This window comes from Mobula hypostoma, chromosome 15 (genome assembly GCF_963921235.1).
Source record: "Mobula hypostoma chromosome 15, sMobHyp1.1, whole genome shotgun sequence".
Taxonomy (NCBI): domain Eukaryota; kingdom Metazoa; phylum Chordata; class Chondrichthyes; order Myliobatiformes; family Myliobatidae; genus Mobula; species Mobula hypostoma.
In genome coordinates this window covers 12,504,244-12,526,373 of record NC_086111.1, presented here as the reverse complement: position 1 = coordinate 12,526,373, position 22,130 = coordinate 12,504,244, and the positions used below count along the sequence as shown (strand labels likewise).

At 42.7% G+C, this 22,130-nt stretch overlaps 1 protein-coding gene across 3 annotated transcripts in view; it reads left to right on the top strand.

Moving 5' to 3' along the window:
- Positions 1-22,130, top strand: part of ift122 (intraflagellar transport 122 homolog (Chlamydomonas)) — a 191,326-nt gene that overhangs the window by 88,484 nt on the left and 80,712 nt on the right. For all 3 annotated transcript variants that reach the window (XM_063067746.1, XM_063067745.1, XM_063067744.1), the window contains exons 16-20: positions 4,135-4,188; positions 5,944-6,105; positions 16,021-16,187; positions 18,096-18,267; positions 19,796-19,898. In XM_063067746.1, the coding sequence (XP_062923816.1) occupies positions 4,135-4,188; positions 5,944-6,105; positions 16,021-16,187; positions 18,096-18,267; positions 19,796-19,898 (658 nt within the window). The remainder of the gene's footprint in view (positions 1-4,134; positions 4,189-5,943; positions 6,106-16,020; positions 16,188-18,095; positions 18,268-19,795; positions 19,899-22,130) is intronic.

Sequence of the window (22,130 nt, the reverse complement as noted above, 5' to 3'; positions counted from 1 at the left end):
CACTGTCATTCGGGGGCTGGAGGAGCTTAGCGCTGTGATCAGCAGTCACAAAGCAATGCACCCTGATGCCTTCCCCTTCATTGCAAGGGATTTCAACCAGGCCAATTTGAAGGGGTCTTCAGTATGCCACAAGTATATCACCTGTGGAACCAGAGAAGCTAACGTACTTGACCACTTATACTAACATCTGAAATAGTGTCTGCTCACTGATGATCAACACTGGCACACCTCAAGGATGCATGTTTAGCTATAACTGCTCTGCTGTATATTCACACCCTATAATGTCTGGCTAGGTATAGCTCAAACACCATCTATAAATTCGCCAACGGCACAGCATAATTTACATATTACTATTTATGGTGTTATTACTATTTATTATTTATGGTGCAACTGTAACAAAAACCAATTTCCCCCGGGATCAATAAAGTATGACTATTGTTGGGAGAACTTCAGATGGTGACAGGGAGACATACAAGTGAGATAGATCAGCTAGTTGAGTGGTGTCACAACAGAAACCTTACACTCAACATCAGTAAGACCAGGGAATTGTGGAATTCAGGAAGGGGAAGTCGAGGAAACTTACACCAGTCCTCATCAAGGAATCAGCAATAGAAAGGGTGAGCAGTTTTAAGTTCTTAGATGTCAGCATCTCTAAAGATCTATCCTGGGCCCAACAGGTTGATGCAATTCAAAAGTAAGCATAAATCCATAAGATATAGGAGTAGAATTTGGCCCATCAAGCCTGCTTCGCCATTTAATTATGGCTGATCCAATTTTTCTCTCAGCCCCGATCTACTGCCTTCTCCCCATTTCCCTTCATGCCCTGATCTGTCAAGAATATATCAGCCTCTGTCTTAAATATACATAAAGACTTTGCCTCCATAGCTGCCTGTGGCAACAAATTCCACAGATTCACCACTCTTTGGTTAAAGAAATTTCTCCTCATCTCTGTTCTAGAAGAACACTCCTCTCTTCTGAGTCTGTGTCCTCTGGTCTTAGATTCTCCCACCATAGGAAACGTCCTCCCCACAACCACTCTGTCTAGGCCATTCACCATTTGATAGGTTGCTATTAGGTCACCCCTCATTCTTCTCTGTATTCTAGTGAACATAGGCCCAGAGCCATCAAACACTCTTTATGTGACAAGCCATTCAATCCTGAAATGATTTTCATGAACCTCCTTAGAACCCACTCCAGTTTTAGCACATCCTTTCCAATATAAGCCACTCAAACCTGCTCACAACACTCCAAGTGAGGCCTCACCAATGCCTTATAAAGTCTCAACATTACATCCTTGCTTTTATATTCTAGTCCTCTTGAAATAAATGCTAACATCGCATTGGCCTTCCTTACTACAGACTCAGCCTGCAAATTAACCTAAGTCCTTCTGTGCCTCAATTTTTTCGTATTTTCTCTCCATTTAGAAAATAGTCAACCTTTTTATTTCTTCTACCAAAGTGCATGACCATACACTTCCTGACACTGTATTCCATCTGCCATTTCTTTTCCCATTCTCCTAATCTGTCTAAAGTCCTTTAGTAGCCCTCTACTTCCTCAAAACTACCTGCCCTTCCACCTATCTTCATATTGTCTGCAAATTTTGCAACAAAGCCATCAATTTCATCATCTAAATCATTGACAAATAACTTAAAAAGAATTGGTCCGAACACAGACCCCTGTGGAACACCACTAGTCATAGGAACTATATTTCATTGAGTTTGAGGAGTCTTGATATGTCACCTAAGACACTCGCAAATTTCTATGGATGTACCGTGGAGAGCATTCAAACTGGTTCCATCACTGTCTGGTATGGAGGGGTCACTGCACTGGATCAGAAGAATCTGCAGAAAGATGAAAAACTCAGCCTGCTTCATCATGGGCACTAGCCTCCGCAGCATTGAGGACATTTTCGGAAGGTGATACTTCAAAAAGGAAGCATCCATCATTAAGGACCCCTGTCACCCAGAACATGCTGTCTTCTCATTGCTACCTTCAAGGAGGAGGTACAGAAACCTAAGACACGCACAACATTTGAAGAACAGCTTCTTCCCCACAGATGTCTGATTGGATAGTAAATTCCTGTACACTACCTATTTTTTATTATTTTGCTCTCTTTGTGCACTACTTATAATATTACAGAAAAATTATAAATTAAATATGTTGCAATGTACTGCTGCTGCAAAACAACAAATTTCACAACATATGTTAGTAATATTAAATCTGATTCTGACAAAGTAACCAGTCAAATATGAAATTGTACTGTTCGTTAGGCCATTCTTATTCAGATTTTCAGAGCACTTTTACATGGGTTTCCTGTTTGTCAGTCTTCACGATAATTTGTATTGTCTCTTACCTAGAGTTAATCCTTACTGCTTATGATGAAGTTTCCTTCAGCAAAATCAAGGTGACCCCCAAGCTTCTAGATGTCTGCTACTTTAATTCTCCATTGAACTCTCAGTCCAAGTGGATACAGCCTGACCTGCGGAGTATTTCCAGAAATTTCACATTTTATTTTAGATTTCCTGCATCTGCAGTTTTACAATTTTTTTTTCTCTCACTTTGACCTCTAAATTATTACAAGAAGTGCTGGAGATAAAAATGCTATCTGACAGCACACTGAAGTAAAAAAATGAGTTAATATTTCAGGTTGATGACCTTTCATCAGACTTAGGAATGAAAGAAAACGGACTTTTTTTAAAGTTGCTATGATCGGAAAGAGCAAAGAGAAAGAAGGAAATGTCTGCAATAATTTGCAGCCAAGATTGTACAGGTGACACAGTGCTCCACTTAATCAGACTGTCTAGTAACCATCAATTCCTGTGCAAGCCCATATTTCTTTTATTCTGCCAGACCATTCCTGGATAAACAATCATTCAGTGGGAACTCACCACTAGGGCTGTAAGAAACATTGGCACCATCTCAGTCTGTATGAAATGCCACACCTGCAGAAGATAATTTCAGTTTATGATCGTATGGGTGGGGGGGGGGGAGAGAACCAAAATTGCTGACTTGGTAAGGACTTGGTGTGTAAAGTGTGGGTGGTGAAGAGATATTATTGTAATCAAGGGATAAGAAATTAGTGCCAGGGACTGAAAGTCTGAACAAATCACAGCAGGAACAAATGACTCAGTGGAATGATTCTTCCATTTCTTAGCATATAATCTATTAACAATTATACTGATGACAGTGCAACACTTGATATGATGCTATATCAGAGGGAGATTGGCTGAGTGTTGCCATAACAACAAACTCTTACTCAATGTCAACAAGACATTATTGACTTCAGGAGAAGGAAACCAGAGACCCATGAGCCAGTGCTCATTGGAGGATCAAAGGTGGAGGGGGTCAGTAACTTTAAATCCCTCGGTGTTATTAATTCCGAGGACCTGTCCTAGGCCCAGCACGTGAGCAATTAGAAAGAAAGCACAGCAGCACCTCTACTTCCTCAGGCGTTTGTGAAGATTTGGCATGACATCTAAAACTTGGACAAATTTCTATAGATGTGTACTGGAGAGTGTATCAACTGGCTGCATCATGGCCTGGTGTGGAATCACCAATGCCCTTGAATGGAAAATCCTACAAAAAGTAGTGGATACAGCCCAGTCCTTCATGGCTAAAACCTTCCTTACCATCAAGCACACTTATATAAACCATTGTCACAGGCAGCAGCATCCATCATCAAGGGCCCCCACCACCCAGGTCATGCTCTCTTCTCAAAGTCACCATCAAGGAGAAGGCACAGGACTCTTGGGACTGATAACACCAGGTTCAGGAATAATTATTACCCCTCAACCATCTGGCTCTTGAACCAAAGGGGATAACTTCACTCACTTCATGCCCCATTGTTGAAATGTTCGTTCTTTCTTTCTTTCTTTTTCCTTTCTGTCTGTGGCTTTCTTTCTGTCTTTCTTTGCACAGTTGTTGTCTTTTGCACACTAGTTAAATGCCCATATTGGTGCACTCTTTCATTGATTCTGTTATGGTATTATTCTATTCTGGATTTATTGATTATGCCTGCAAGAAAATGAATCTCTGGGTTGTATATGGTGACATATGTACTTGGATAATAAATTTAATTTGAAGTTTAATGGAATTGTGTCCATATTTTAATTTAATGTTTTTATTTATCGGCAGGCTTTTGTTCGAGTGCGAGACCTCCGATATCTAGAACTAATTAACAGCATAGAAGTAAGGATGTCATCTTTTAAATTACTTAGTTGTCTCAATATTGTTGGGATATATTATTCTGTGTTTGTTAATACAAAATATGGGGGCCAAGTTGTTGTCCCAGAATAATTCAAAATGATGCTCTGAGGCCTGATTCACCATTCTTAAAATTGAATTATAACCAAGGTGATGGTCTAGTTGGATCAGAAAGAGTGGATCAAAATATTCAGGACATTGTAATCTTTCCCCACCCTTTTCCATTGAATTTGTCATGGAATATAAGTATGGTCAGTTTTCAGTTAAGCCCATCACCCCTACTGGGGCTTAGGCAGTGCTGACAGCAGTTCGCAAAAGTCTTCTATCCCAGGTCAGTCTTCCAAGTTGTCCCCAGTTGTAGCCCATCCTCAAAGATTCTTCCTCTCCCAGGGACAGGATTTCTGAGCCTCTGTTGGCATTTCTGTAGCTCTGGGTTTTTATTGGGTGGGGTTGCTAACTCCATGTCCAATCCTCCATTTGCAGCCAGGCTTGGGACTTTTCATGGCAGAGTTAGTATGAGGTCAGCAGCCATCAAAAGTACCCATGGAGCTCTGTTACATCCCAGGTACTCTCCAGACAGTTCACATTCAATATTTTGTGGTGAATCCTACTCTTATAATAGACTAACATGATGTCTGGAAATTATTAATTTTTGGAATTTAAGTATGCTGTTGTGCTGCAGGATCTTGGGTTTTGTGAGAGTGTAGTGCATAGCGAGCAATCTGTGGGAGGGATAACTTCAGATTCATGGTGGATATTGATCAGTCTTTGGCAAGAACATCCTGTTCAGAATGTCTACGTTCCTGTAATATTCTGTGAAGGACAGTATAAAGCTAATTAGGCCAGAATTTGCCAACTAAGAAATAGATGCAGGGAATACAGAACAAGAGAGAATTAGAAACAATACAGACACGTGGAATCATATAATGATTACAATCGTCTGTAACGGTTAGAATGTATACGTACGATCTGCTGACAAGTCTGGTGAGCACTGGTACATTGAGCCCACATGGGCAGAGAACTACAAACTGTAGATGTGGTTTAAAAAAAGATGCTTAATGTTCCTGGGGAAGCTATCCTGGAGAACAAGACAGAGATGTATAGGAAGAGTTTTGGTTGACTAAAATGTAAAAGACCAATTTAAAATATCCTGGAGATGTCAAAATGAGATTTCTTTATTGAAGGTAAACAATAAGACTTTGTTAATTCTACTTTGTGTCACTGATCTTTGGAAAAGGAAGCAGAACATGGTAGTACAAGGGCAGCATGGTAGCATAGTGTTTAGCACAACACTTAACAGTTTCAGTGACCTGGATTCAATTTCTGCCACCGCCTGAAAGGAGTTTGTACATTTTTCCCCATGACAGCTCTGATTTCCTATGGTTGCCCCGTTTCCTGCCACAGTCCAAAGACATACCAGTTGGTAGGTTAATTGGTCATTGTAACTTGTCCTGGGATTAGGCTAAGGTTAAGTCGAGGGTCACTGAAATGCCATCATTTCTAGTTTATATGTTGAGATGCATGCATTCATACACTTCATGTTCTCTCCTTTGTGAAGGTAATGAGTGATTGAGTGGTACTTTTCAGAACATGAAAGGCATTGGAATGGTTTACAAGAATTCAAAGATAGACGAAAAACCTGTCTTGTAATGTTCCCCTTCAGTATGGTTGACTGGGAATCAAATTTACTGTGTAATCTACATTATTTAAGTTATTCCATGCAATTTTCTTTCCCCTCAGGAGCGTAAAAAGCATGGTGAGAATGATAATGAGCTGTTTTTAGCAGATGTGCATGCCTACCAGGCCAAGTTTCATGAGGCTGCCAAATTATACAAGAAAACAGGAAATAATAGTCGAGCCCTAAACATGTACACGGATCTTCGGATGTTTGACAATGCCAAGGTACTGTGCTGTGAATAATATATCGGGGTGAAAGTTGCACTTTGCAGTTACTCCTACTGCTTTTAATGACGCTTTTTGTCTTCTCACATGATCCTTTTTGTATCGCACATGTTTTTAACTCACTTATTCCGCTGCTTCTTTTTAAGTGACTGCAGCGATAAGCAGAGTACTGTTCAGTGAAAAGCTTGTATTATCAAGCTTTGTTGGTCTAGACTGATGAGAGGGGTGAAAGTGGACTCAGCTAACTTGGAATGAAAATTTCAAGTTATGGAATAGCAGAGTGCAAAGTGATGGCGCAAGATGAGGTTGGACTACCTTCTGATGTGTTGCTGTGCAGAGATCTTGTCACATCTGAGATGAAGGGAAGGAAAGCCGGACTTATAATCGCATGGGGAGGGGCAGTCATCAAATAAATTTTACATGTTTTACATTCTGTTTGAGAATGAGGATGTGATCGCTAGTACATCTGATTCTCAGTTAGTAACATAGAGCATAGAACATAGAACAGAACAGCACAGTACAGGCCTTTGGGCCCCACAATATCGTGCCGACCCTTAAACCCTGCTTCCCATATAACCTCCCCCCACCTTAAATCCCTCCATATACCTGTCTAGTAGTCTCTTAAATTTCACTAGTGTATCTGCCTCCACCACTGACTCAGGCAGTGCATTCCACGCACCAACCACTCCCTAAGTAAAAACCCTTCCTGTAACATCCCCCTTGAACTTCCCACCCCTTACCTTAAAGCCATATCCTCTTGTATTGAGCAGTGGTGCCCTGGGGAAGAGGCACTGGCTGTCCGCTCTATCTATTCCTCTTAATATCTTGTATACCTCTATCGCGTCTCCTCTCATTCTCCTTCTCTCCAGAGAGTAAAGCCCTAGCTACCTTAATCTCTGATCATAATGCACACTCTCTAAACCAGGCAGCATCCTGGTAAATCTCCTCTGTACTCTTTCCAATGCTTCCACATCCTTCCTATAGTGAGGCGACCAGAAGTGGACAGAGTACTCCAAGTGTGGCCTAACCAGAGTTTTATAGAGCTGCATCATTACCTCACGACTCTTAAACTCTATCCCTCGACTTATGAAAGCTAACACCCCATAAGCTTTCTTAACTGCCTTATCCACTGTGAGGCAACTTTCAGGGATCTGTGGACATGTACCCTTAAGTTCATTATAGGCCCTTAAGCTCAAATTTCAGGCCACAAATTGTCATGTCATGGTGTACTTGAGTTCCATAGCACAGAAGTGGGCCCTTCAACCCATCATGCAAACTTTTTCTACACGCTAATCTCATTTTCCCTCATCATTCCTAGCGTGTCGCACCAGACAGCTGTTGTTTGGTGCGTAGTGTCAGGATTGGTCTCCTTCGGATTAACCGGGTCACGATATGAATGTTCCTGACTCGACCCTTGTTTTTTACGAGGCTGAGTGGCTAGCTCGACACTCAACCCGGCATGGATGGAAAGCATGCTCAAGGGGGTGGCCCGACTTGGATTCGAACTCGGGAGCCTTCACTCCGACGTCTGGCGCTGCTGCCACTGCGCCACCAGCCACCAGCCAGGCACATTTTCCCTCATGAGAACATTATCCTTCTCAGCCTTGTCTATTTAAATGTTTGGCTAAATACCTCATAAACAATGTAGTTGTATCTGTTTCCTCCACCTCCTTTAGCAATGCATTCCAGACATCAGCCACTCTCCCTGTTTTAAAAAGAGTTTAACCTTCAGATCGCTCTTAAAACTGCTTTGCACCTAAAACCAAAACATTTTTATATACCTTTGCATACCTTTCTCAGCCTTCTTCGCTCCAGTCCATCCAGCCTAGGTTATCAATTTCTCTGTCTATGGTGAAAGTCCTCCAATGCAGACAACATATTGGTGCATCTCCTCTGTACACTTTCCAATGCAATCATATCCTTTATAGTCATACTTTATTAATCCCTGGGGAAATTGGTTTTCGTTACAGTTGCTCCATAAATAATAAATAGTAATAGAACCTTAAATAGTTAAATAGTAATATCTAAATTATGCCAGTAAATTATGAAATAAGTCCAGGACCAGCCTATTGGCTCAGGATGTCTGACCCTCCAAGGGAGGAGTTGTAAATTTTGATGGCCACAGGCAGGAATAACTTCCTGTGATGCTCAGTGCTGCATCTCAGTGGAATGAGTCTCTGGCTGAATGTACTCCTGTGCCCACCCAGTACATTATGTAGTGGATGGGAGACATTGACCAAGATGGCATACAATTTAGACAGCATCCTCTTTTCAGACACTACTGTGAGAGAGTCCAGTTCCACCCCCACAACATCACTGGCTTTATGAATGAGTTTGTTGATTCTGTTGGTGTCTGCCACCCTCAGCCTGCTGCCCCAGCACACAACAGCAAACATGATAGCACTGGCCACCACAGACTCGTAGAACATCCTCAGCATCGTCCAGCAGATGTTAAAGGACCTCAGTCTCCTCAGGAAAGAGAGACGGCTCTGACCCTTCTTGTAGAAAGCCTCAGTGTTCTTTGACCAGTGCAGTTTATTGTCAATTCGTATCCCCAGGTATTTGTATCCTCCACCATGTCCACACTGACCCCCTGGATGGAAACAGGGGTCACTGGTACCTTAGCTCTCCTCAGGTCTACCACCAGCTCCTTAGTCTTTTTCACACTAAGTTGCAGATAATTCTGCTCACACCATGTGACAAAGTTTCCTACCGTAGCCCTGTACTCAGCCTCATCTCCCTTGCTGATGCATCCAACTATTGCAGAGTCATCAGAAAACTTCTGAAGATGACAAGACTCTGTGCAGTAGTTGAAGTCCGAGGTGTAAATGGTGAAGAGAAAGGGAGACAAGACAGTCCCCTGTGGAGCCCCAGTGCTGCTGATCAATCTGTCGGACACACAGTGTTGCAAGCACACGTACTGTGGTCTACCAGTCAGTTAATCAAGAATCCATGATACCAGGGAAGCATCCACCTGCATCGCTGTCAGCTTCTCCCCCAGCAGAGCAGGGCAGATGGTGTTGAACGCACTGGAGAAGTCAAAAAACATGACCCTCACAGTGCTCGCTGGCTTGTCTAAGTGGGCATAGACACGGTTCAGCAGGAAGACGATGGCATCCTCAACTCCTAGTCGGGGCTGGTAGGCAAACTGGAGAGGATCTAAGTGTGGCCTGACCATAGGCTGGAGCAGCTCCAGAACAAGTCTCTCCAGGGTCTTCATGATGTGGGAGGTCAATGCCACCGGTCTGTAGTCATTGAGGCTGCTGGGGCACGGCGTCTTCAGCACAGGGACAAAGCAGGACATCTGGCACAATACAGGAACCCTCCAGAGCCTCAGGCGAAGTTGAGTACATGTCGAATACATGGCGAAGTACTCCACATAGCTGAGGGGCACAGGCTTTGAGCACCATGGTACTGACACCATCTGGTCCTGCAGCCTTGCTTGGGTTAAGACATTTCAGCTGCCTTCTCACCTGTAGAGCTGTGAAACCCACTGTGGTGGTTTCGTGCAGGGAAGGGGTATAGTCATGAGAGCAGGGTGGGGGACTGTGAGGAGGGTTAAGAGGGGAGAGTGGAATATGTGTTGGTTGGGGGCTGACAACAGATAGCTCATGTGTGGGATGGGCAGGGGCCACACTGTCAAATCTGTTAAAGAACAAGTTAAGTTCATTGGCCCTGTCCACACTGCCTTCCGCTCCTCTGTTGCTAGTTTGCCAGAACCCAGTGATGGTCCTCATCCCCCTCTAGACCTCTCTCATGTTGTTCTGCTGGAGTTTCCACTCAAGCTTCCTCCTGTACTTGTCTTTAGCCTCCCTGATCCTGGCTTTCAGGTCACTCTGTATTGCCCTCAGCTCCTTCCTATTTCCATCTCTAAACGCCCTCTTTTTAGCATTCAGAATGTCCTTAATGTCCTTTGTTACCCATGGCTTGTTATTTGAATAACAAAGGACAGTTCTTGTCGGAACATTGCAGTCCACACACAAGTTGATGTAATCAGTGATGCACTCTGTGAGCCCATCAATATTCTCTCCATGTGGCTCACAGAGTGCCTTCCAGTCTGTCACCTCAAAACAACCCTGGAGCGCCTCATAAGCCTCCTCTGACCATTTTCTCACTGTCCTCGAGGTTGCAGGTTTACTCTTCACCAGAGGCACGTAGCAGGGTTTTAGATGCACCAGGTTGTGATCTGACCTTCCCAGTGGGGGGAGGGGAGAGGAGCTGTATGCATCCTTAACGTTAGCATACATCAAATCCAGAGTCCCCTCCCCTCTGGTTGTATGCTGGCATTTATAGCGAGAGGATTCGAGTACAGGAGCAGGGAGGTACTACTGCAGTTGTACAAGGCCTTGGTGAGACCACCCCTGGAGTATTGGGACCAAAACTGCACACCTAATCTGAGGAAAGACATCCTTGCCATAGAGGGAGTACAAAGAAGGTTCACCAGATTGATTCCTGGGATGGCAGGACTTTCATATGAAGAAAGACTGGATGAACTGGGCTTGTACTCGTTGGAATTTAGAAGATTGAGGGGGGATCTGATTGAAACGTATAAGATCCTAAAGGGATTGGACAGGCTAGATGCAGGAAGATTGTTCCCGATGTTGGGGAAGTCCAGAACGAGGGGTCACAGTTTGAGGATAGAGGGGAAGCCATTTAGGACCGAGATTAGGAAAAACTTCTTCACACAGAGAGTGGTGAATCTGTGGAATTCTCTGCCACAGGAAACTGTTGAGGCCAGTTCATTGGCTATGTTTAAGAGGGAGTTAGATATGGCCCTTGTGGCTACAGGGGTCGGGGGTATGGAGGGAAGGCTGGGGCGGGGTTCTGAGTTGGATGGTCAGCCATGATCATAATAAATGGCGGTGCAGGCTCGAAGGGCTGAATGGCCTACTCCTGCACCTATTTTCTATGTTTCTATACTACGTGAAGTTGGACAGTGTTCTAGCCATGGTAACCTGGTTGAAGTCATCCGAGATGGTAATGAGGGCACTCGGGTGCTGGGTTTGTAATGATGTTACACGCCAATGTCGGGTTGGCAGAGGGAGAGATGTACACAACAACCACAATTGTATGCGAGATTTCCCTTGGCAAATAATATGGCCGGAGTCCAACAGCAAAAAGTTCAATATCCGGGCTACAGACCCGTTCCTTGATCGTAATATGCCCAGGATTGCACCATCTGTTATTCACCAGAACCGCCTTTACGCTTACCGCTCTCCGTGCAATTCCAGTCAGCTCGAACGGTCTGGAAGCCCTCTATGGAAACGCTTTGATCGGGTATGTCCTCGTGCAGCCACGTCTCAGTGAAGCACATGACACTGCTCTCCCGAAATGTTCTCTGACTCCTGACAAGCGCAGTCAGTTCGTCCATTTTATTCCCCAGCGATCTCACGTTTCCCGTGATAAGAGAGGGGAGACACGACTTATAACTTCTCTTCTCCAAAAGCCTCTGTTGACTCGACCCCATCCTCTTCCCTTGCCTTTTTGATCCCCCTCTGCATCCTCTGCATGTTTTCCTCCAGATTTCAGCTGGTATGCCCGCTGCTCTGTTCGCTAAACCGGCGGGCATGAGCATAATCAATTGGTCCCTGGAATACACTATGCGGCCATCCTGCTGCCCCGCTAACGAGACATGTCTGAATGTAACTAATTCCAGCGCTAAAAAAACAAGTAAAACTCTCTCCACCAGCATGTTAGAGAGACTGCAGCTTCAACGTGTTACTGTGAGAAAAAAAAAATACAACAAATAACTAAGTTAAGAAGTTTTAAAGTAAGAAACTACGGAGCAACTGTAACTGGCTGCATGCACGACCGGCGCATGCGCACATTTAGTTTGGCAAACAGAACTGCAAGCTATACAGGTTTCCCCCGCTATCCAAAGGTAGAACGTTCCTATGAAACCTTTCATATGCCGAAATGCCGTAAAGCGAAGAAGCAATTTATATGGGAAAAAATTTTTGAGCATTCCCAGAACCAAAAAATAACCTACCAAATCATACCAGATAACATATATAACACTAAAATAACACTAATATATAGTACGAATGGTGGACACAGGCAAGTTCAACGCACACACTATGTCTTTATTTCATTCACCACGATCAAAACGCTTAATTACATCCAGTTTTACGCTAAGCGTAACACCCTTACGAGCTCTCTTAGGCTTTTCTGATACCTTAGGACACAGCTTGCTAACAGATGCACAAAATAAATCGAGATAAAGCGCAGATGCTCACAGACACTGTTCAAAGCTATGTTGGCTTGATGTTGACTGTAGTTCCCGGGGGAGGAACTTGGCGGCGCGCTGCCTCTAACAGCTCGCTGCAAAGCAAACACTGAATGCTATTTTTGCTTTTCGCCTTTTTTCGTAAAAGTGAAAATCCTCTTCAGATTTCTTTCGGTTAGCGAAAACAGGTACTAAAGTATGTCTTTCGTAAAAGCGAAGTGGCATAAAGCGAACTTTCGAAAAGCGGGGGATACCTGTACTTCATAGTCTGGCCTAATTAGTATTTTGTAAAGTTGCCAGCTAATGTTGCAACTTTTACGTTCTGTGCCCCAACCTATGATGGCAAGTGTGTGATATACCTTCTTCAACATATGTACCCACTTTCAGAGAACAATGGACCTCAGTCTGTTTGTTCCTCAGCATTCCTTAATATCCCATTTCTTGCATGTCCAACCCCTATTTAACTTCTTAAAAAGTGTCATCTTGCACCTGGTATTAAATTCCATCTTCCAATATTCCACCTAACTTCCCATCTGATCTGTATCCTACTATATCCTTCTATAGCCTTAGACAACCTTCCTCAGCTATCTCCTCCCTTATTTCCATAACATTCTGGGACAGATCGCATCCAGCCTAACAAGTTTCACCCTTCTGCATTCCAGGAGATCTAACATCCACAGCATCTTGTTATGGACATGCTCCAGACTATCAATGTAGCCCTCTGTGTAGTTGTTATCCTCCTTTGTGAAGTATTCGTTTAGGTTCTCACCCACATCCTTCAAGCGATGGCTACTCAGTCTTTCCCAGATACCTCATTATTCCTAATATACTTATTGAATAACTTGGGATCTCCTTAATCTTACCTGCCAAGGATATTTCATGCAATTGTATCTTATGAATGTGTAATTTATTCAGAAAATTATTGATGTAAGCTTCTAAAATGCCCTAAAAGCTCACTATTATCTACTGTGAAAGCAATTTGACAGCCCCTAACCACTACTTAACAACAGAAGAGGGATAAGAGCAAATGAACTACTCATCACTGTCCTTGGCAGTTAATTTGGACACAGCAAAGTTGCTTCTAGCCCCTTCCAAGGTGAATCTTGTGAGAGTACGTAGTAAAATTTGTGAATCTGGAGTAATACCAAGACTAGTCAAGCAACATCCCGAGAGACATAGTCACAGACCAATCCCAGTTCACTGAGGAGTACAGAAGCATATTGCTAGGGGCAATATCAAATACACAAAAGATGGGTGTTTAACCTGATGAAGTTGTAGTGCAGAACTATAAGCTTGCTGAACAACAAAAGCAGTTTACAGTACACAGTGTAACAATCACGCAACCAACTGTTTAGATGTACACTCCTGCCACATCTGGTCAAGAATGGTGATGAACATTTAAACAGCTAATGGAAGGTGAAGGCTGCAGTACTATGTTTAGTGATGTCTATGTGAAGCAAGTGAGTACAAAGATAAGGTTGAAGAATGTTTAGCTAGATGTGCTAAGTACTTTGTCCTGGATTCTGTTGAGAATGTTCAATGTTGAAGCATTCATCGAAGCATTTGGAGAATATTCTATCACACCTTGTCCCGATTTCCTTCTGAAATGCCCACCATTACAGAAGCAAACCTGCTGTTTTGATCTATTGCAGGAACGTTTGGCTCTAGAGCTCATGAGAGTCTTTGCCATGTAGACCAATGAGCTGAGGAAACAATAACTGTCTTGACATTTCAATAAATTTGAAGTATAAGGGTCATACATCACACAAAGGAAGATTATTGTAGTTGTTGGAGGTTAATTATATCAGCCCCAGATAATCAAAGTTCATCAGAGTTGACTGTCTTTGGCTGCTTCATCAATGACCTTCCTGCAGAACAACTTTAAAGGAAGTAGGCTTGTGCTGGATTCATGGGTTCCAGGGATGGTGGTTGAGGCAGATCCATTAAGGACATTTAGATAGGCACATGGATGAAAGAAAAATGAAGTTAGATTGACCTTGGAGTTGGTTAAGTGGTTGGCACAACATGGATACTGATGAGTCTGTACTGTGCTGTGTTTTATGTTCTGAAAGATCATAATGAGGAAATTTACTAATGATAGTCCAATGTTCAGTTCTACTTGCATTTACTTAGCTAATGAAGCAGTTCATACACTCCTACAGAAAGAGCAGGACAATGTGGTAGGTAAAATCCATGACACAATTTCCAAGCAAAATTTATGTCCAATACGAGTTCCTAATTCCAAAACCAGGGGTCATTGGTTTAGAGTGAGAGGGGAAAGATGTAAAAGGGACCTGAGGATCAACTTCTTCATGCATAAGGGTGGTGAATATATGGAACAATTTGCCTGAAGAAGTGGGTGAGGCAAGTACAATAGTATTTAGTTACATGGAGGGGTGGAGCTTGGAGGAATATGGGCAGGAAATCAAGACAGGTTATGGACTGTTGACATCCTGGGAATCACCATTGACTAGAAGCTCAAATAGACCAGCCACAAGAACAGATCAGAATTTGGATATCTTACACTGAGTCACAAGGCCTACCACATGTAGTGACATGCCTTTCACTTGTCCAAATGACTACACCTCCGTTATCATCCAGGATAAAGCATCTTAGTTGATTAAAGTTCCAGTGACCATCCTAAACATTCATTCCCTCCACTGATGACGGTGTCCCATCTACAGAATGCACTGCAGCTATTTACCAAGGTTACTTCGACAGCACCTTCCAAACTTGTGACATGAACATTTTATCATATTTAGAATCACAAAAATGTTTAGAGCAGAAATAGGTTCTATCAGTACACCTGACCATGATGCTATTAGGCCCATATTTTTCAACATCTTTTTTGCCTTAGTACCTGTATGAATATCTCTTAAACATTTAATTGTACCATATAGCATTCCCCTCCATATGAAAAGCTTAACTCCTCATTTCATTCATAATATTGAAGAAGGCCATTCAGTCCATTGACGTAAACACGAGGAATTCTGCAGATGCTGGAAATTCAAGCAACACACATCAAAGTTGCTGGTGAACGCAGCAGGCCAGGCAGCATTTCTAGGAAGAGGTACAGTCGACGTTTCGGGCCGAGACCCTTTGTCAGGACTGACTTCAGAAGAGTCTCGGCCCGAAACGTCGACTGTACCGCTTCCTAGAGATGCTGCCTGGCCTGCTGCGTTCACCAGCAACTTTGATGTGTGTTGCTTCAGTCCATTGAGTTGAGTTTCCTTCATTTTCTTGCAATTAAATCCTTGAACCAACAGCTTTATAGAAGTACCTTCAGAGGGACTGTAGCAGATCAAAGTAACATCTTCTCAAGGGTATTTAGGACCAACTTTGCCAGTGATGTTCACATGCTGAAAATTCCGTAAATAAGAATAGCCTGGCTTTTACTGTATATTACTGGTGTACTATGGCTGAAGTGTGTACTGTTTCTTTAGTTGTCTTAATTGCAGGCTAACTGTCCTTGCCTAAATTATTCATAACCTGACAAGTGCTTAAAAGAAAATACATGTCTTTGTGAGAAACCTGTTAAAGAAAGCCTGATTAAAATTATGTAGAAAAAGAATTAGACCGGACTAAATTGAGTTAATAAGATGCTGAATACACATTGATGTTTATTTTATAATGTCATAGCTGAAAACCAGAGGAGCTAGTAATCATGCATTTTATGATGACTTCCTCAGGATTTCCTTGGCTCAGGCGATCCCAAGGACACTAAGATGTTGATTACAAAACAAGCAGACTGGGCCAGAAACCTCAATGAGCCAAAAGCAGCAGCAGAGATGTATCTCTCTGCTGGAGAACATCTGAAAGCAATTGAGATCATCGGGGACCATGGATGGGTTGATATGTAAGTCTGTAACATGGAAAGAATTGCTGTTTGTAGGCCTGAGGAAAATGAACAAAAGATCACACACGCAACATTTGGGATGCCACAGCAGATTAGTGGTTAGCGCGTTACTATTACAGTTGGGAGCATTCTGAGGCTGTCTGTAAGAGTTCATATGTTCTCCTTGTGACCGGATGGCTTACCACCATGTGCTGCAGTTTCCTCCATGTTCCAAAGAAGTGCTGGTTAGTATATTAATTGGTCATTGTAAGTTGTCTTGTGATTAGACTAGGGTTAAATAGGTGGTTTGTTGGGCGGTGCAGCTTGCTGTGCCAGAGAGGGCTGTTCCATACTGTATCTCTAAATAAAAATATATAAGTAAATAAAACACTACAGCACAGTATTGGCCCTTCACCCTACAGTATTTAACCTACTCTAAGATTAATTTGACCCTTCCCTCTTACATAGCCTTCCATTTTTCTATCACTGATGTGCCTATCTAAGAGTTTCTTAAATGTCCCTGATGTATCCACCTCCACCAAACCCTGTGGTAGCGCATTCTACACACTCATTAATCTCTGTGTTTTTAAAAAAGAACAAACTACTTCTGACATCTGTGCTATAATTTCCTCCACTCACATTAAATTATGTCCCTTATATTAGTCATTTCCACCCTGAGGAAAAAGTCACTGCTCATCCTCCTATGCTCCAAAGAGAGAAACCCTAGTTCACTCAACCACTCTAATCCAGGCAGCATCCTGGTAAATCTTTTCTGCACCCTATCCTTGCTTCCACATCCTTGCTATAACGAGATGTCCAGAACTGAACACAGCATTCCAAGTGTGGTCTAATCAGAGTTTTATAGAGCTTCAACATTACCTCATGGCTCTTGAACTCAATCCCCCAGCTAACGAAGACCAACACACTTTATGTCATCTTATCCCTATCAACTTGTGCACCAACTCTGAGGGATCTGTGGCATGGACCTCAAGATCCCTCTGTTCCTCCACACTGCTAAGAAAACTGCTATTAACCCTGTACTCTGCCTTCAAATTTGACCTTCTAAAATGAATCATGTCACACTTTTCCAGATTGAACTCCATCTGCCACTTCTCAGACCAGCTATACATCCTGTCAATGTTCCATTGTAACCTACGACAACCTTTTCAACTATCCACACCACCAACCTTTGTGTCATCTGCAAGCTTGTTAACCTACCCTTCCACCTTCTCATCCAAGTCATTTATAAAAATTTTAAAGAGCTGTGTCCCACAGCACATTCCTGTGGAACATCATGATCACTAACCTCCAGGCAGAACACGCACTATCTAATAAGCTAGCTATATTGCTATCATTTTACATGTGCTAATTTTCTGCTGGATTAGGATTCATTGCTACATAATGCTCTGGCAAAATATTGATTAATGACTACCTAAATATGCTGCAGTATTCTAATATTCTTTTATTAGTTTTCATTGTGCAGTCATGCACGTGGTTTATAATGCTTTCTTTGAGTTTTTGTGTTATGATCAAGCAGTGTCAGAAAAAGACTGAAAGTAACATTTAATCTAAACTGCTTAGTTTTCTCTTAGTTTCATTGAAATCCAGTGTTGTTGATTAGCCAGCTCTGTTGCCCTCTGTTTAAACATGTAGAGTCATCACATAGGTTCACATTGCATATTTTTATCATCATTGCTATTTTCCAACCTTCCATTGCTGGTAGTGTGCGCTATATCCTGCCACCCAATTCTTCAGTTTGATAACCTCATGAGCCAACGATTATACATCTGATAGGTGTGTGCTATCAGCAAAGAGACATGGACGAAGCCATAATGCTTCAGAGATGTACAGGGGTAACCAAATTATGAGGAAGTACTTCTCTCAGTTAATGACAAAGCACTGGCTTACAGAACTGTTTGTATTATACAGGTTAATTGATGTAGCTCGTAAGCTAGACAAGGCTGAACGGGAATCCCTATCAAAGTGTGCTTATTTCTTAAAGAAGCTGCAGCATCCTGGATATGCTGCAGAGACGTACATGAAGATGGGAGACCTGGAGGCTCAGGTTCTACTGCATGTGGAAACCAGGCATTGGGAGGAGGTGAGAAAGTTTGCCAGCAGAAACAATTAAATGAACAATATTTACAATACATTTTACAATCCCTGTGTACAGAATTCTCACCATGGTCTAAGTTTGTTTGACAGTGAAAGATGTCACAGTGTGATATAGAATGGTCCTCAGGCCTTGCTGACTTTTACGCACACTAATCTCATTTTATCCTCCTATCAGCATTGCTGGGTTCTACACCTTACGGACAGCTTACAGAAGCCAATTAACCATATGTCCCTGAGATGTGGGGGTAAACTGGAGCACCCCAGGGAGAATGTGCATGCTCCGTACAAACAACATCCAGTGTCAGGATCAGATCCCTGTCATGGCAGTTGATACAGCAGCTCTACAGATGGAGCGTTTGCTGCCTGGAGGTTGGTCACCAGTGGTGTTCTACAGGGATCTGTTCTGGGACCCCTGCTCTGAGATTTTTATAAGTGACTTGGATGAGGTGGTTTAGTCAGTTTACTGATGACACAAAGGCTGATACTGTTGTTGATAGTGTAGATGGTTGTTGTAGGTTACAATGGACATTGACAGGATGCAAAGCTGGACTGAGAAGTGGTAGATGGAGTTCACTCTGGAAAAGTGTGAAGATGAGCTCTGAAGGTCAAACTTGAAGGCAAAATACAAGGTTAGTGACAGAATTCTTAGCAGTGTGGAGGAACAGAGGGATCTTGGGCATAGATAAAGTGGATAGCCAGAGACACTTTTCCCAGAGTGGAAATGGCTAAAACAAGAGGGCGTAATTTTAAGGTGATTGAAGGAAAGTATGGGGGATGTCAGAGGTAAGTTGTTTTACACAGTGGTGGGTGCTTGGAATGTCCTGTCAGGGTTGGTGGTAGAGGCAGATAAATTAGGAGCTCTTGGATAGGCAACAAATAGATGAGTATGTGGAAGGTGAGAAGATTGATCTTTCTGTAGGTTAAAACGTTGGTACACCAAAGGGTCTATACTGTGACGTATTTTTCTATGTACTATCTGTATTGCTCTGCCATGCAAGATGTTAAATATTTGAGAATATCTAATTTTAAAAGATGCAAAAAATGTCAAAGTGTGAACAGTTATTTCAAATTCATATCCATACGATATTGATCTGAATCTGTCAACAACTGAAATATCACACACATGCCACAGGGTGGCATTTGAGTTTCAGAAACAGATTTGCTCTGAGCATGGATACTGTGACATTGTGAAAGGAGTTCACGAAGATTTACTCTGTTCAGTGTGTCTAGTAAAGATCATAGAAGTTCTTTGAACAAGTTACAAAGTCTCTATAGACCAGAGACTTCCCCAAAGTAATGCTCCCTTACTAACAGAATTTACCAATCTTGAATATTCCAATTCGACAGTTGATGTCAGTTTTATTCCCTCTTCTATAGTCCATTTACGCAACTGGCGTGTTCTGGATGGACAGCTGCTGTTAGGCTTTCCAATATATACTGTTGCGACACTGAGTATATTGCTCAATGAAGGATTTTTTTTTTCTGTTCTCATGATTTGTTCTTCTACTATCCAGGCTTTCTCCTTGGTAGAAAAACATCCAGAATTCAAAGACCTTGTGTACGTGCCTTATGCACAATGGCTGGCAGAAAACGATCAGTTTGAAGAAGCCCAGAAAGGTAAGATCATCATTGGCCAGGATGAAATTGGTGCACATTCTGAGATTCATCACGGTCAGATAATAGAAGAACTCAGTTATGTTCATCTTATGAATAAGATGGGATGGCACACTGGTGCAGCATTTAAATTCTGCTACCACACAGCTCCAGAGAATTGGGCTCACTCCTGACCTAGGGCATAGTGGTTAGTGCAATGCTATTACAGCTTTGGGCGTCAGAGTTCAGAGTTCAATCCCAGCAACGTCTAAGGAATTTGTATGTACTCCCTGTGAAAGATGTGCCATTTATTCGGTTAATTGGTCATTGTAAATTGTCACATGATTAAGCTGGGGTTAAATCGGGGGTTGCTGGGTGACACAGCTCAAAGGGCAGGAAGGGCCTATTCCATGCTGTATCTCTAAATAAAATAAAAAAAATATGTTAGACATGTATAAAGTGTGCACATTGCTTGTGATTGTTCATTCTCTCCGGATGCTCAAGTTTCCTTCCATTTCCCAGAGGTGTGCTGGTAGGCTAATTAGCTGAACTAAACTTCCTCTTAGATTAATAATGAACAGAATTTTTATTTAGAGTTACGGCACAGTAAAAGGCCCTTCTGGTCCATGAGCTCATGCTGCCCAATTACACCCATGTGACTAATTTACCTATAAATACTGTATGTTAGTAGAATGTGGGGGGAAAAAACCGGAGCACCCAGAGGAAACCCACACAATCATGGGGAAAACTTAGAAACTCCTTACAGACGGCACTGGGATTTAAGCTCATGTTACTGACACTGTAATTGCATTATACTAATCGCTACACTGCCCTGTTACCCCTTACAGAGGATTTGATGGACATAGGTGAGAGAGAACAAGTTGCAGGAATGGGGGGGGGGGCGGCGGGGAGTGAGATAGATGTTTCCAAGGGGCCACTGGCCTCCTCCTATGTTGTGTATATAGTTATGTACTCCGTAACTGGGTTGCCAAACCAGCAGAAATGGACCACTTAGTTGGAGTCTGGATTACTGGAACTAAGAATGTTTTATTAAAGAAATAAGTAACACAGTACTCGAATCGTAAGGATATAAAAACAGGTTAGCAGTGGTAAAACACACATGTACACAGAACTAGGATAATAGGAATCAATCAAGCTCTATCGCAGTCTAGGGGTAAAATGATCAGTCTCAAGTGACGCAGAGTTCAGTTCAGTTTAGTTCAGTTCGCAGTAATCGCTGTTGTGCCTTTGGGGAGAGAGAGAGAGCGAGCGAATGATGATATTTAAATCAGATTCAAACAGACCTTTTGAAATTCCTCGCAGTTAGCTTTCGGGCAAGCCCTTTGTAATGTCTTCCGAGGTCACCGACTGTGACCCCTCCGTTCCGGATACGATCGTTCTTCTGCGGTGAACCCGGCACCCAGGCAAGGGCGGACACAGACACCAGGTTTCCACCGATCGTACCTTTTCACCTTGTGCGTCAATGGTCAGTCCCGCGACCAGACCTCCAAACTTCCACCAACTTGTAGGGGCACACTGCACTTCCAGGGTCTCGTTATCTTGTGGTGTGTCGCTTGCCTTAGCGAACCTGTTCCTTTTATCCCCCTGCTGGGGTATCACCTGTCCATCAAACTTCAAACAGTTCAGGTTCAAAGCAACCGGTCTGACAATACTCGGAACTGTGTCTCTTTTCGTTAATCTCTCTCCTCTCTCGTTAACATTCGGAATGTTTCTCTCTTTGTCTCTCATCAGCATCAATCTTCTGATAACTTGGTCTTTTGTCACACCCCTACCCTTCAAAGGATTTTTACCGGGGTAAAAATTATAGGCATGAATACACTATTAGATACATGCGAATATACATGTTCATCAGCTATTTGGCTAATACAGAGAACTTTAAATTGTCAACACCTTGACAGACAGTCAGCAATCACATTTTCGGTTCCTTTTATATGTGTTATTTTAATAATCCTCTAAGACCAGGCTTCAACTTAGCAAACTTCATAGTGACCAAAAACACTAATGAGTTGTGATCAGTGTAACTTCTCAGTGGTTTTCGTCCCGGACACAGATAACAAGGGTCGTCCCACACCAACTTAGCATTCTTTGGCAAGAGCTTAGTAAGAGGGTGGATAATATCCGCAAAGTTTTTTTTTGCAAAACTTCCGATCGTACCCCAACATCTCCTTCTCAGGGCTCTCTTGTCTGTCGGGGTGGGGACTTCAGAGATAGCCCACACCTTAGCTTGCATTGGAG